Source organism: Terrapene carolina, unplaced genomic scaffold, assembly GCF_002925995.2.
Source record: "Terrapene carolina triunguis isolate 2854851 unplaced genomic scaffold, T_m_triunguis-2.0 Scaffold311, whole genome shotgun sequence".
Taxonomy (NCBI): Eukaryota; Metazoa; Chordata; order Testudines; family Emydidae; genus Terrapene; species Terrapene triunguis.
The window spans coordinates 299227-312448 of NW_020664662.1; the positions used below are offsets into that span (position 1 = coordinate 299227).

The following is a 13222-nucleotide window of genomic DNA, read 5'->3' on the forward strand; positions in this document are numbered from 1 at the left end:
TGGTCTGTGATTTGATTGGGGTCACACTCCGTTGTTGATTTACAGGCTGGGTCCAAAAGGTCTGATTAAGTAAAAAAGATTTGTGAGAGGGACAGGAGACACCTGAAAAAAGGAAACTAGAAATGGCTTTGAATAACAGCTTGGCAAATTTTATACAGAAACGTGGGGACAGCCTTTGGAAAGCTGGAGCCTTTAGTTCCCCTTGAGCATTGTTGCAGCTCTGTAAAGAATGGGAATCCTGGGCTGGGACAGGAAAATGGAGGGATCCTAATGTTAAGGCCAAAAAAAAAAAAAAAGCTGCATTACAGGGGTTATGAATGGCAGCAACAACATTAAACCAGGAGTTAGAACATTTAAGAGTTAAAATAAAAATGTAAAAAAAATAAAATTAAATATAGAAGTAATTTCATGGCAAAATCGGAAACCCTCCGAGCCACAGCCCTCATGCAGGCAGCACAGCTGGCAGCTATGCAGAAGCAAGTGTGTACTGGGGCGGGGGGGGACAGGCTGGAGCTGGAAGTGTCTGTGTTAAGACACCAGAAAACGGAGAGTGAGTCGGCTGTCAGAGCCTCAACACAGGAATCCCATAGTAGAACTCAGGCTGACCATGGGAATGTAAGAGGCAAATTTGTGCTCTTAGAACTATGTTGGGAGAACAGAAGGGAAGAGTGGCTGTGATTTGAGGTAGTTGTAACCTTGGAAAGGGGGGGGGGCAGGTCAGATGAGGATGTCTGCTCGTATCCTTCTCATTATGATAAAGAGAAAAGTGATCCCCATGATCTTCCTTTTCCTTTGGGCACTTCTAAGCAATCCCTTTATGGTCCCCTTTACTTGAAACTCTGGAAAAGTTGTGGAAGCACTAGCCCATGGCTCCAATAGTGACCACCTCAGTATGGAAACGGGGTGGTCAGAAGGGGGAAGGAACAGAAGATCAGAAGGGCATTTGGAGCACAATAAAAAAAATTAAGAACCCACTCCCGAGAAAGGGGGGGAGTGGGGGTGGGGAAATTCAGATGGCTGGTCTAAGTACAAATTAATACATTTCGTTTGTATTATTATGTAACCTCCCGCTATATAAAATAAAAGTTTTGTGTTTCAAATCAAGTGCGTGAATGTTAAAGATTTTTAAAAATTTAGCATTCCTGTGTGCCGTGTTTCCTGGCATTGGATCTCCGGGTGTGCTTCTTTAATTGCAGAAATCCAATATCTGTTGTATTCGAGGTGAGGGAAGACTTCCCATAAATAACAGCAAAATGGAAAGTGAACAATACCCTTGACATCATTACTGGTTCCAATATCCTGGGAAAACAAATTACTCTTTTAGACCCCATGGACGGATATTCTCCCACTACGGTAAAGCTGAAAGGTTTGGTCTTAGACAAAGTAAACATCAGTATGGGAATGAACAAGAACTGGCAATGCATTATAGTTTGGATTGCAATGGATTTTTACTGGCGATTACAGAATCCCTCCCACTTTCGGTGGCAACATCACCATTCTTATGTAATCAAATGGACTTGTTGGAAAAGCAGATTTCTTAATACAAAAAATTAAAGACTACCCATGTAGTTGTTTTCACTGGGTGGAATCTGTCAGGCTGCTAATTAATTGTAGGAAACCCAATTGCACTCACTTGTGGAATGATATCCCTAAGCGAACAACCCCGGGGGGAAAGATAAACCATCGTTGGCTGTATTATTCCCCCTCGTTTCCTAAGGTGCTAAAATAAAAATAAAAAAAGCAAAATTGCACATAGTGACAACCAAAAAAAAAAAAAAGGAAAATTATTTTGTCTTGCACTTAAAAAGACCCGGGTTTTCAGAAATTAAAAAACAATTGGTAATTAATCCATTCCACAGTGCAAAAAAAGTAACTATGAATATTACCTTAGAAAATATTTTAGCAATAAAATCCGAATGCAAAGAGTTTGTTCAACCATTGTATAAGAGCTGAAAACATTAAATAAATCTTCATAATATTCCCAGACCCCATATGAATAAAAAAAGGGACATTTTAGGAACAATTGGTGCTGGGGTAGAAGTTCTTAACAGCATAAATAAAAAGGTGGTTGCAAATAAAATAAATACAATGGGTCCACACCTAAAGGATTTAGCAGTGCCCCTGAAGGCATCCTTAGATCAGCTGAGTTCCATATGAAATTGGGTGGCACAGGTTTTAGGAATATAGAAACAATTCCAATAAAAAAGGATCACCTCCGCCTCTTGCAGGCTACTGGTCTCCTCCAGAGCAATGTTTCCTTGGCCCTGGCATGCGTGGAAATGCAAACGTGAATTATTAATATGGTAAACATATAGTTTGGATGTCATAAATGAAATACTCCCATTAAAAATTTAAAGTATTATTTAAAAATATTCCATCCTTTTTTTAAAAAAAAAAGCAGTCCTGGTAAAAACTAATAAATTTTAGTTATAATCAGAATTTTTAAAAAATCACTGCATTTGTTTCATTAATGTCTAAGGCAAACATAAAATAGGTTTCTTCTATTACAGCCTTCGGCTTTACTATTAATCAAATGGTAATAGAACCCATAGATCATAAAATATGGGACATAAAAAAGGCCCCAAAATAAAAAACAGTGAAATTAAAGTCTTCTTAAAAAATCTGGGATTAAATATAAATGTATTAAAAATGCTGCGCAACCACAAAATATATGTTTAAAAGTAATAAAAAATGTCATTTTTCTAGTCATACATTTGCAAATAAATCTGCAGTTGTTTATGTGGGTAAGAATTGTGTATGCGGTAAAAGTTAATGTCCTGTGCTCATCATTCATTATGTGCACAATACAACCGACAATCGCCCCCAAAATAAAAGTTTTTGTCAAATTGTAGCGATTAAAAATGTAATTTTGAATGTTAAGTATCTGAATTAAAATACAGCCTATTAAAAGTAAAATACACCTTATTCTCCAATGTAATACCTGAACCTATTAAAATAAATTTAATTGCTATAAAAATTTTATTTGAGCATTTCCATTTTAAAAAAATATTTGCAAGTTTTAAGCAGGAGGTGGTTACTGTCATGGTTACTGTCCACCATGTTTCTAATAAAATTAACCAGTAATTAAAAGGGTTAGCAGAGATTCAGAACACAATTGGTGGGAGACATTGTTGGGATGGTCTCCCATGGCATCGGAAATTTTCAATTTGGCTTTACATCCAACTGTGGTGATTCTAATGCTTCAAGTGCCATTGGTTGTTGTGTTCTCAGCACTGACATGCTGGATAAGGAGGAAGATTGATAGGTTGCAAAGCCAGAGATTTTACAAACCATGGGCAAGTCCCGAAAATAAGTACCTGATGTCTGGTCTTTAACGAGGCAAAGTCAGGAGTGAAACCGACAAGTGCCAGCAAGAAAATTCTTGCTCAGTCTTTGTTGAGAGCCGTGAGCCTAATGATGGATTTCCAAAAGTAACTCACTGAACTTGTTATATATATATGTGTAACTGCCTCAATATTTAAAATATTTGGCCTTTGAAAAGGAGAATGTTGCCCTGGATTTAAGGGGTGTATATATCCCAGATTGTGATCAAGCTAATTGCAAACATATTATGAGCACTCCACCTTAGAGGTCTGGGGCAAAATCAGTACTTGGTCCTGCTAGTGAAGGCAAGGGGCTGGACTCGATGACCTTTCAAGATCCCTTCCAGTTCTATGAGATAGGATATCTCCATTAATTTATAATTTAATTAATTTATAATAAAATAAAACACCACATAGTTAATGGTCAATTTGAAGACAGGCTTTCAAAAGCAAGGTCATAACTACTAGCAGTTTTGCTAATCAGTATAAAAAAAAGTAAATAAATAAAAATTAAAAAATGTAAATAAACAGCCTTAAGTCTATACGCCTCTAATAAGAAAAGTTTATTAAAAAATTAAAAAGTAATAACTTAATAGGGGTCATTATGACCAATGTCTTTAGCAGAAGTTAGTTATAAAAAGTTTAAATAATAATATGTACTTGGGAGCAGTCCTCAGAAGCTATCCTGGGAGAGATGGTTTCCTGACATCTTTACTCCCCGGCAGGGAGGTGTTTGGCCAGCACTGACCTGTCGTTGATTACTGAATACTGTCTCAGAATGTAGGTAAATATCTGGGATGTTCTAAGCCTGTTGCTTATGTCTGTGTGCGCTTACATCTAATAAACTGCAGTGCTAGACAAGAGCATGCTGACTTGCATTACCCCTTGATCAAACAGAATTGCTCAGTTGCTGCTGATTTATTCCTTACATGGACTGAAGTAAAATAGTTAAGTTGCCCCTTTTAGGGTTTCTGACAGCCCCGAGTAACAAAGCTCCTATATTTTTCTCAGCTCTCCTCTCTGCGGCAGAGAGCCCTGTATATTCTGGGCAGGGTTGTTGGTGGTATGTGACCATGCTGTTCTTGTGAGGGTCTGATTCTGCCCTCACAAAGCTTCCCCCACCTAGGTCCCATTGGATCCAACGCAACCGCTTGCACCTGGCTGAAGGTAGAATTTGGCTGGGAGGTTATTATTAGTGTATCGTTCAATCCAGCTACATTGGATTGAAATTGTGATGACGATGTCTTCAGGCAGCTTCTGCCCTCGGACACAGCAGCCCCTTGAAATGTGCGATTAGTTTAATGCATCAACAACGGCCTCTATGCTTCACTTTCTATCTGCTGGGAATCTGCTCTCCCGCAAGGTGTGTGAATGGTCCATATCTTGTGAGTGAGACAGCAGGGGTCTCTCTGAGTGTCATCTGCCATTACTTATTTGTAGTACAGCAGTGCTCAGAGGCCATAATTAGAAGCTCTCTGGCGAATTCTGTCTCTGCCCAACCTTCAAAGGACAAAAGAGGTCTCATCATAAATAGTTTCCACCCAAACTTTGAAATGCGCAGATCTAGATTCAGTATGTACAAATTACCCCTCACTTGGGATGGGGTGAGCCCTCTGCCTTAGCCAGCGCAGGCAGTGACAATGGCTGTTTCTCTGATGGTGGGTTGAGATACCTGCCAGGTAAATGACAGATCACAAGAGCAACACCCACTCCCAGGAGTGTCCTACAGCAGATTGTAATACTTTTTAGAGAGCAGATCGCTCTCATTCACTTCCAGGTTCGGGGGCAGTTATTTATTTATAGGCATGTCCATAGTGCTCATTGGAACCAAGCTCAGACATTTGTGTATCCTGCTTCACACACACCGCCCCGTGTGAGGTTGGGGGTATCCTGATCCCCATCTTAGTGACAGGGGAACTGAGGGTGCCAAAGGAATCTGAAGAGCACCTAGCTCTCCTGAAACCCAACCTGGTGCCCTAGCCACAAGTCCCTGGTCTGGGTGTTTGCTTTGGGTAGCAGACATGCCATGGGATGTTTGGCTGGTTGATTGGATTATCAGGCATGGAAATGGGTCTATCAATTTTCATTTTTCTAATTTCCTGCAGGCCAGAATGGACTGCCATCATTGCCCTGGGAGTGCCCCCGCCCCCGAGCCCTGTGGGTGAGGAGCCCAATGGAATAGGGTTATTCCAAAATGTGACAGGAGGCTGTGATTCCTGGACAAGCTCTCTGCCTCTCCCTCCAGTGAAAAGACAGCCTCCGGGTTGGGGCATCACTGCTTCTTAGTTGACGCCTTGTCTACACGAGAAAGTTGAACCTGTTTTTAAACTGATTTAATTAAACTGGTGCAAACTCCTGTGTGGATGCTCCTATTTCACTTTCAGAAGGGCTTACTGCAGTTTAGCTTAGACTTATTCCCAGTCAGCTTAACCTAAACCAAACTAACAAAGGCCAGACACAGGTCTGCACCAGTTGAACAAAAGCAGTTTAAACACACCCTTTATATTATACCGAGGAAATTTTTCATGTAGACATATTCTGAGGCCTCGTCTACACACAAGCCAGGTCTACACTACAGACCTATATCGGTCTATCCATGTCACTCAGAGGTGTGAAAAATGCACATCCCTGAGCAATGTAGTTATACTAACCTAACCCCCTGTGTAGACAGCACCATGTCTCCTGCTGACAAAGCTGCCACCTCTTGGGGAGGCGGATTAACTACACAGACAGGAGAAGCTCCTGTCGGCCTAGTGTTACAGCGACTCTGCTGCACGCGGTAGCACTGTACATGAAGAAAAGCCAACGGTCTGGCACCATTTTAACTAAACTGGTTTATTTAAAAAGATGCAAACCCTTGTGTGGGCACTTTTTTATTGGTTTAAATCTCTTCCTCATCTTTTTAAACTAAACTGCAATAATCCACTCTTAGTCTGAAATCAAAATGTCCACAAAGTCTTTTGCACCAATTTAGCTGAATGAGCTTAAATCACACCCTATGTTAAACCAGTGGAACCCCGTGTATACCCGAGCTCCACGGTCGACTTTTCACCCAGTGACCCCAGAAAACACAGGCCAGGAGCTGGTGGACGTTCTCCTAGCGTGCACAAAGCTACTAGTACGCTGCACTTAGATAATGGACAGAATTCTGCTCATGGCTCATTCAATAAAGGCTGAGCTGTAAATGCCTGTGTGGTTATTACTGACGGTGTGAGTAAAGTTACCAAAAGGGTTCATTAGAGGAAGGCGGGCAACATCTGGAGGTGTAATTCCCAGCTCGGGGAGACGTTCCCACGCTAGCTCTCACCCAGCTCGCTCACTACAAATAGAAGTGCAGCTGCCGCGGTGGGAGCAGTGGAACAGGCCAGCCTCCCAAATACACAGATAGGGGTACCCATGGGCTTGAATTCTGCCCCCCCACCACCACCACCACGGCTACCCTGCTGTGTTTAACATGCTGGCTCTCTCAGAGCTGGGAGAGACGTCTCCAGCTGCTGTATAGACAAACCCGCAGACACTAGATGGAGGAGTGAGAACGTCACTGGGGGAGAAGTAGGCAAGGTGTGCCCTGCGTTCCCATCATTAAATCATTTAGTCCCAATCCTTTGGGCACTTTGTGTGCAAAGCTCCCGCCAATGTCCTGGGCACAGAGAGCTCCCAGGTAGGACCCCTGGTATGAACCTCCTGCGTCCTTCCTCCAAAAGGCTTCCTGCAGGCTCCCACCACAGCAGGCTGCTGCAGCCTGGTGAGCCTTCCTCCAGGCTGTTGAAACTGTTAAAGAGCCATTCAAGTGGTAATGAAGCCATTTAACAGGCATTTGCCAACCCCCAGGTATAGACTGTCAGTTTCTGAATGTACTGACAAAACCAGTTGTGCATCACTGTTGTATTTACTCAGAACATGTTAGTCTACAGGACCTTAGTTTAAAATTTGTTTTAAAATATTTCATTATTGTGTTGCTGAAGATTATAAAATCATAGCTCTAAAAAATCACTTGCTGCTAAAAACCTCTGTAATGAGGGTGGAATGGCTGCAGTGCAGGAGCTGGGAATAGGTTATTTGTTAGTCACACTTTGTGTGGCATTAGCACAGGACAGGTGAAGAACTAATGCTCAGAAAACGTCGCCTTGTCATGTACCTATCAGACAGTTAATGATTGTTTTAATGGTTAGTTACAGGGGCAGGAAGCAGCCGTGCTGTGGAACTGAACACACCCAACTGGCCCCACCATGGCAGCTTCCAACTGGACCACACCCCACCCTTCCACCTTCATCCTCCTTGGCATCCCGGGGCTGGAGGCAGCGCATGTCTGGATCTCCATCCCCTTCTGCTCTGTCTACATTCTGTCCCTCCTGGGGAACGGCCTCCTCCTGGCTGTTATCAAGACTGAGCCGAGCCTCCATGAGCCCATGTACCTTTTCCTTTGCATGCTGGCGCTCGCCGACCTGGTCGTATCCACCACAACCCTGCCCAAAACCCTCTGCATATTCTGGTTCAGGGACCGGGCTATTCACACCAATGCTTGCCTGGCCCAGATTTTTTTGATTCACTCAGTTACTTGCATGGAGTCCGGGTTTATGTTGGCCATGGCTTTTGATCGCTATGTCGCTGTCTGTAACCCGCTGCGACACTCGGCCATCCTCACCAATCGGGCTGTAGCCAAGATAGGGCTGGTCATTGTGATGAGGGGGGCCATTTTTCTGGGCCCACACCCATTTCTGCTGAAACAGCTCCCTTACTGCAGGACCCATGTCATATCTCACACCTATTGTGAGTTCATGGCATTGGTGAAACTGGCCTGTGAGGACACGACGGTCATGAGTGCCTATAGTCTGGCTGTATCGGTTTTCACCGGGGGATTAGATTTTATCCTCATTGTCCTGTCCTACATCCTGATCCTCCGGGCCGTCTTCAGACTCCCCACCAAGGAGGCGCGGCACAAGTCCCTCAGCACCTGCAGTGCCCACGTCATCACCATGCTGGTTTTTTACACCCCAGCGACCTTCACCTACTTCTCCCACCGCTTTGGTCACATGGCTCCCCACGTTCACATCCTCATCGCCAACATTTACCTGCTCTTCCCTCCCATGATGAACCCCATCATCTACGGAGTGAGAACCCCGGGGATCCGGCGGACGGCGCTCCACATTTTGGGCATCAAAATAGACTGAAGGCCCACAGGATGGGTCAGCAGCTGGGGAGCAAGGTCAGTGCAGGCAACGTCAGGGCCAGCAAGGCCTGGCATCGAGACGGCTCAGTCACCCCCGGCTATAGAACCCCAACTCAGCCTTCCTGAGCAACAGGGCTAATAAACACGCTTGTCTGGGTCAAACACGGCTTTGACTTTGCACTGCTCTAGAGCATTGTTTTCACTGGCCATTTCCACCCCGCCCAGCGAGATCAGAGCCTCGTTGTGCGAGTTGCTGTGTGACATATAGCAAGAGACCATCCCTGCCCCTTGGGCTTCAATCCAAACAGACAAGGCGGAGCAACCATGGGCAAGGCAGGGTTGTGGTCACCCCACATCACAGGTTTGGGATGAGGCCGAGGGAGCCGAAGGACTTGCCCAACATCACACAGGGAGTTTAAGACAGCCAACAATTGCTTCAGGGCACCGGCCAACCTCTCCTCATTGGGGGTGACGAGAAAAGGTCCGCTGGAGGCAGGTTACCCTCAGCTGTCCCATGCATAGTGTCTTGAACCTGATCTGGTCATTGTCAGACAGAGGAGATTAGACTAAAGTGGACCCCATCCTGAGCCTGTGAACCCAGATCTGAGCCCCGGTCCAAGCCTTAAACACAAAGCCAGGCCCCCAATCTACCACATGGCAAACTCATACCCAGATGGCTGCATCTCTCCCTGATGCACCCTCTCACACCCTGCTGGTTGCCTCTCCCCCCTGCCACACATCCTCTCACACCCTGCCGACTACCTCTATCCACCTGACCACATGCCCTCCCACACCCAGCCATCTGCCCTTTTCTCCCTCTCAGAACCTTTTACATGTTCCCAGGCCAAAAGGAACCTCTCTGACTATCTCGTCTGACCCCCTGCCTGTGAGTACTCGGAGAGGCCTGGGAAAGAGTAGGAGGGGTTCTCACTACAGCAAAGAGCTTTGGGAAGACGACTATGACTGGGCCTTGGCGGAGGCTGTGACATTGCACTCCATACAATTTTATGAAAATATGCTAATGAGTGTGAATATAATATAACTGGAATATGCTTCATGCAAAAGGTCTCTTGTAAGGGATCATTACAAAGCTTATAATCTACTGAGTGTGTTCATCCTATTTGTATGTATGTATCATTCTTCTATCTGAAACTAGAAATATGAAATATAACTCTGAGGTCCTACTGTAGTTATGCAAAGTGTGGGCCATTAATGCTGGTTTGGAATTTTGGTGGCTCCCAACAACTAGGACAATTGACAGTAGATGGCTCTGTTTACTTGCAAGGCTTCCTGTGAGTCAGGCCAGGAAGAATGAAGGCTTGGGGGTCTCACAGGACATGTGACCATGTCACCTGGTACTGGAATCCATCTTAAACCTGGTGCTTTTCCATTTAGGAGGAGGGGTGGGGACCCAAAGAGACAAAAGATTCCTGCCTTGTGCTTAGGCTATATAAGGGGGTGGAACATAACAAGGGAGTCTGCAGTCATGAGAAATCCCCTAGCTACCACCTGAGCTGGAACAAGGACTGTAGCAGGGGAAAGGATTGGGCCAAGACTAGAAAGGAGTCTAGTCTGTGAAAGAAGTTTATTGGATCATCTCTGAGGGTGAGATTTACCTGCAGAGGCCTAAATGACTGCCCATTGGGATGGGATGGGGGGAGTCTCCATGAACTGTGCACAGAGAAGAATGGGGCTTGCAACAACGGGGTTTCCTGGAGGACGCTGAGTGGCTCAACAGAGTTGTACACTTTTGCATTGCATTACAGGGTCCACTACTAGTGACAGGCCATGCCCGTCTCCTCTCCTCTCCACCATCCTCTCTTAAGGATGTTTGCTGTGCGTTCACCTCTCAGCCCCACCTCCCTGCTAGGAGCCAGGCGCCTGCTGGTGACTGTCCCAGCTCCTCCGTCTGCATTCAGCACTGTTAGTGTGTCTGGCACTCCATTGCTGCTCCTAGGGGGCTGGAAGGGGCCATCCATGTGACTGCATCTCTGGCGCCCATTCCGCTCACAGGGACCGAGCGAGTGTCTGCCTCCCTCAGCACCAATCCCTTCACAGGGGGCCAGGCATGTGTCTGTGTCTCTCAGCCCCGTTCCACTGAGAGGCGCAAGGTGTGTGTCTGCGTCTCTTGGCCCCGTTCCACTGAGAGGCGCCAGGTGTGTGTCTGCATCTCTTTGCCGCTCTCTTTACAGGAGCTGGGCGTGAGTCTGCATCTCTCTGCCCCGTTCCTCTCAAGGGGCTGGGCGTGTGTCTATGTCTCTCTGCCCCAATCCCCTGACAGCGGCCAGGGGTATGTCTGTGTCTCTCGGCCCCATTCCACTCACAGGAGCCGGGTGGGTGTCTTCATCTCTCGGCTCTGTTCCCCTCACAGGGGCCAGGTGTTTGGTCACTTCTCTGGGCCCGTTCCCCTCACAGATGCTGGGTGTGTGTCTGTGTCTCTTTGCTCCATTTCCCTCACAGGAGCTGGGCGTGTGTCTGTGTCTCTCTGCCCAATTCCCCTTACAGGGGCTGGTTGTGTGTCTGCGTCTCTAGGACCCATTTGCCTCACGGGAGCTGGGCATGTGTCTGCATCTCTTTGCTCTGTGCCCCTCACAGGGGCCAGGTGTGTGTCTTTGTCCTTTGGCCGAATTCCCCTCACACAGGCCGGGTGTGTGTCTGCACCTCTCTGCCCCAATACCCTCACAGGGCTGGGTTTCTGTCTGTGTCTCTCAGCCCCAATCCCCTCACAGGCACTGGGCATGTGTCTGCGTCTCTCTGTTCCATTCCCCTCACAGGAGCCAGGTGTGTGTTTGTGTCTTTTGGCCCTGTTCCCTTCACAGGGGCCAGGCCTGTGTCTGAGTCTCTCGGCCCCATGGGCCTAGTATGTGTCTGTGTATCTTGGGCCCATTCCTCCAACAAGTAGGGCTGCGCGTAACTTGTAATCCATTTCCCGCCATAGTGTTGCCATGTGTTTCAGGGGATTGTGTGTGAATTAAACTGTGATCTATTCGGGGGAGAGATTGTTTTTTGTGTGGTGCGATACAGCTGTCAAATGGATACCAAACATTAATTACTGTTGTGTATAGGATTACAGTATCATACCTTTGAATAGTTTGTGGGCCCTGTGATAGTGATCAATATGTTCTATGTTTCAGAAGCCACCAGAAACCAGCCAATTTCCACCTGAGCCTTGCACTTTGGGGTATATTTAGAAGACACAGTTGTTTGAGATCCAGCTATGCACACCTGATTTCTTCACATTATTTTTGTTGTACAACAAACTGTTACTAAAAGCTGTTATAAATTATTGAGAGTGATGGTTGATAGAGATCCACGGAGACCCCCACCAATGAGCCATCCAGCGCCCAGGCTGAGGGTATCATGGGAGCTGAGGGAAGAGGTTTCCCTCTCACATTTGTCCTTGGAGCTACCACTGAGGTGATCTGACGAGATACTTCCTTGGGCAGGAAGGGAAGGTGGAGCCCACCGGAGTCCATGGTGACATCTCTATGCTCACATACCAGTGTGAGTGATGGCAGATCATGAATGAGTCTGAGGCCAGGGTGATGAATGTTTTATACTCCTAGATTAAATTAGACAGGCACACACTGCCCAGATTACTTTCTGCTGGAAGATATAGAGCACCCTCTCACGGATCAGTTTGGTTTTCATCCCATCAACAACAGTGTTTAGCACAGGGGGCGTCAGCAGGTAGAGATTGCCCACCCGGATGTGGACATGGTGCGGGACATTGTGGCCAAAGCGGTGGGTGAGGAACATGAAGAAGGCAGGGATGTAATATTCCAGGATGACACAGAAGTGAGACATGTAGGTGCTGAAGAACTTGAGATGGGTGTCTGTGCACAGGAGCCTCAGTACAGCCTGGGGGATTATAGCATAGGACACGGAGATGATAAACACGTCAAACCCCACCACCATAAAAGCCACAAACAGGCCGTAAATGACACTGACTGTAGCGTCCCCACAAACCAGCTTCACCACGGCCATGTGCTCGCAGTATGAGTGGGAGATGAGGCAGCGCTGGCAGAAGGGCAGCCTGCGGACAAGGAGGGAGAAGGGGCTCACCAGAAGGACCCAGTGTGCAAGCACCAGGCTCCCCATTATCACTATGGCTGGGACAGACAGGATGCTGGAGTGCCGGAGGGGCCCGGGGTAGGTAGAGCTCTGGGGCTGTGAATAGTTAAACTTCATTATGATTCTAGCTCAGAGCACCTAAAAGAAAGAAATGCAGTTAGAGCTGGAATTGTTTCTGCACAGCCCATTTTCACAGCACTGCCCTGGCTTTTGGGGCTACAGTATATCTAGCGTCCTGAGTGATGTGAATAGACAATGAATGCATTAAACCTCTGGTTCATCATAAAAAAATGTTCAAGAGACCGAATAACCAAACGAGGCCAATTTTATGGTCTAAGATAAAGTAGTACACTATGAAAGGGAGACATACATACCCCTCCTTTTAGGAAGCTATTCTAATCTCGCAGCAAGTCCATCTGATACAGTAGGTGTGCTTCAAAATATGCCCCCCAAACAATTTCTATTTATAGCACAGTTGCTTATATGTTAAAAAGCACTTTCTGTGTCATTTAAGATCCAACCCACCAGTTCATTAACTTGTTGTTGTGTACCTTATCTTACCTCTGTTTTGGATGCTACATTCCAAACCAGTTGCCCAGGAAGGTATCTGTCCTAGGATATAGATACACTTGGAGAGATTAGATTTTATCAGTAA

The 13222-nt window shown here is 46.1% G+C and overlaps 2 protein-coding genes across 2 annotated transcripts; one reads left to right on the plus strand and one right to left on the minus strand.

The window, feature by feature from the left end:
* Positions 1-7552: 7552 nt before the first annotated feature.
* Positions 7553-8494, plus strand: LOC113407756 (olfactory receptor 52K2-like). Its single transcript, XM_026657814.1, has one exon. The coding sequence runs from the start codon at positions 7553-7555 to the stop codon at positions 8492-8494; it is 942 nt and encodes a 313-aa protein (XP_026513599.1).
* A 3566-nt stretch (positions 8495-12060) lies between these two features.
* Positions 12061-12594, minus strand: LOC112119970 (olfactory receptor 52L1-like). Its single transcript, XM_024218870.2, has one exon. The coding sequence runs from the start codon at positions 12592-12594 to the stop codon at positions 12061-12063; it is 534 nt and encodes a 177-aa protein (XP_024074638.2).
* Between the last annotated feature and the right edge of the window lie 628 nt (positions 12595-13222).

Excerpts from the sequence above, each read along its gene's own strand:
- LOC113407756 (XM_026657814.1), top strand. The coding sequence starts at position 7,553 with ATGGCAGCTTCCAACTGGACCACACCCCACCCTTCCACCTTCATCCTC.
- LOC112119970 (XM_024218870.2), bottom strand. The coding sequence starts at position 12,594 with ATGGGGAGCCTGGTGCTTGCACACTGGGTCCTTCTGGTGAGCCCCTTC.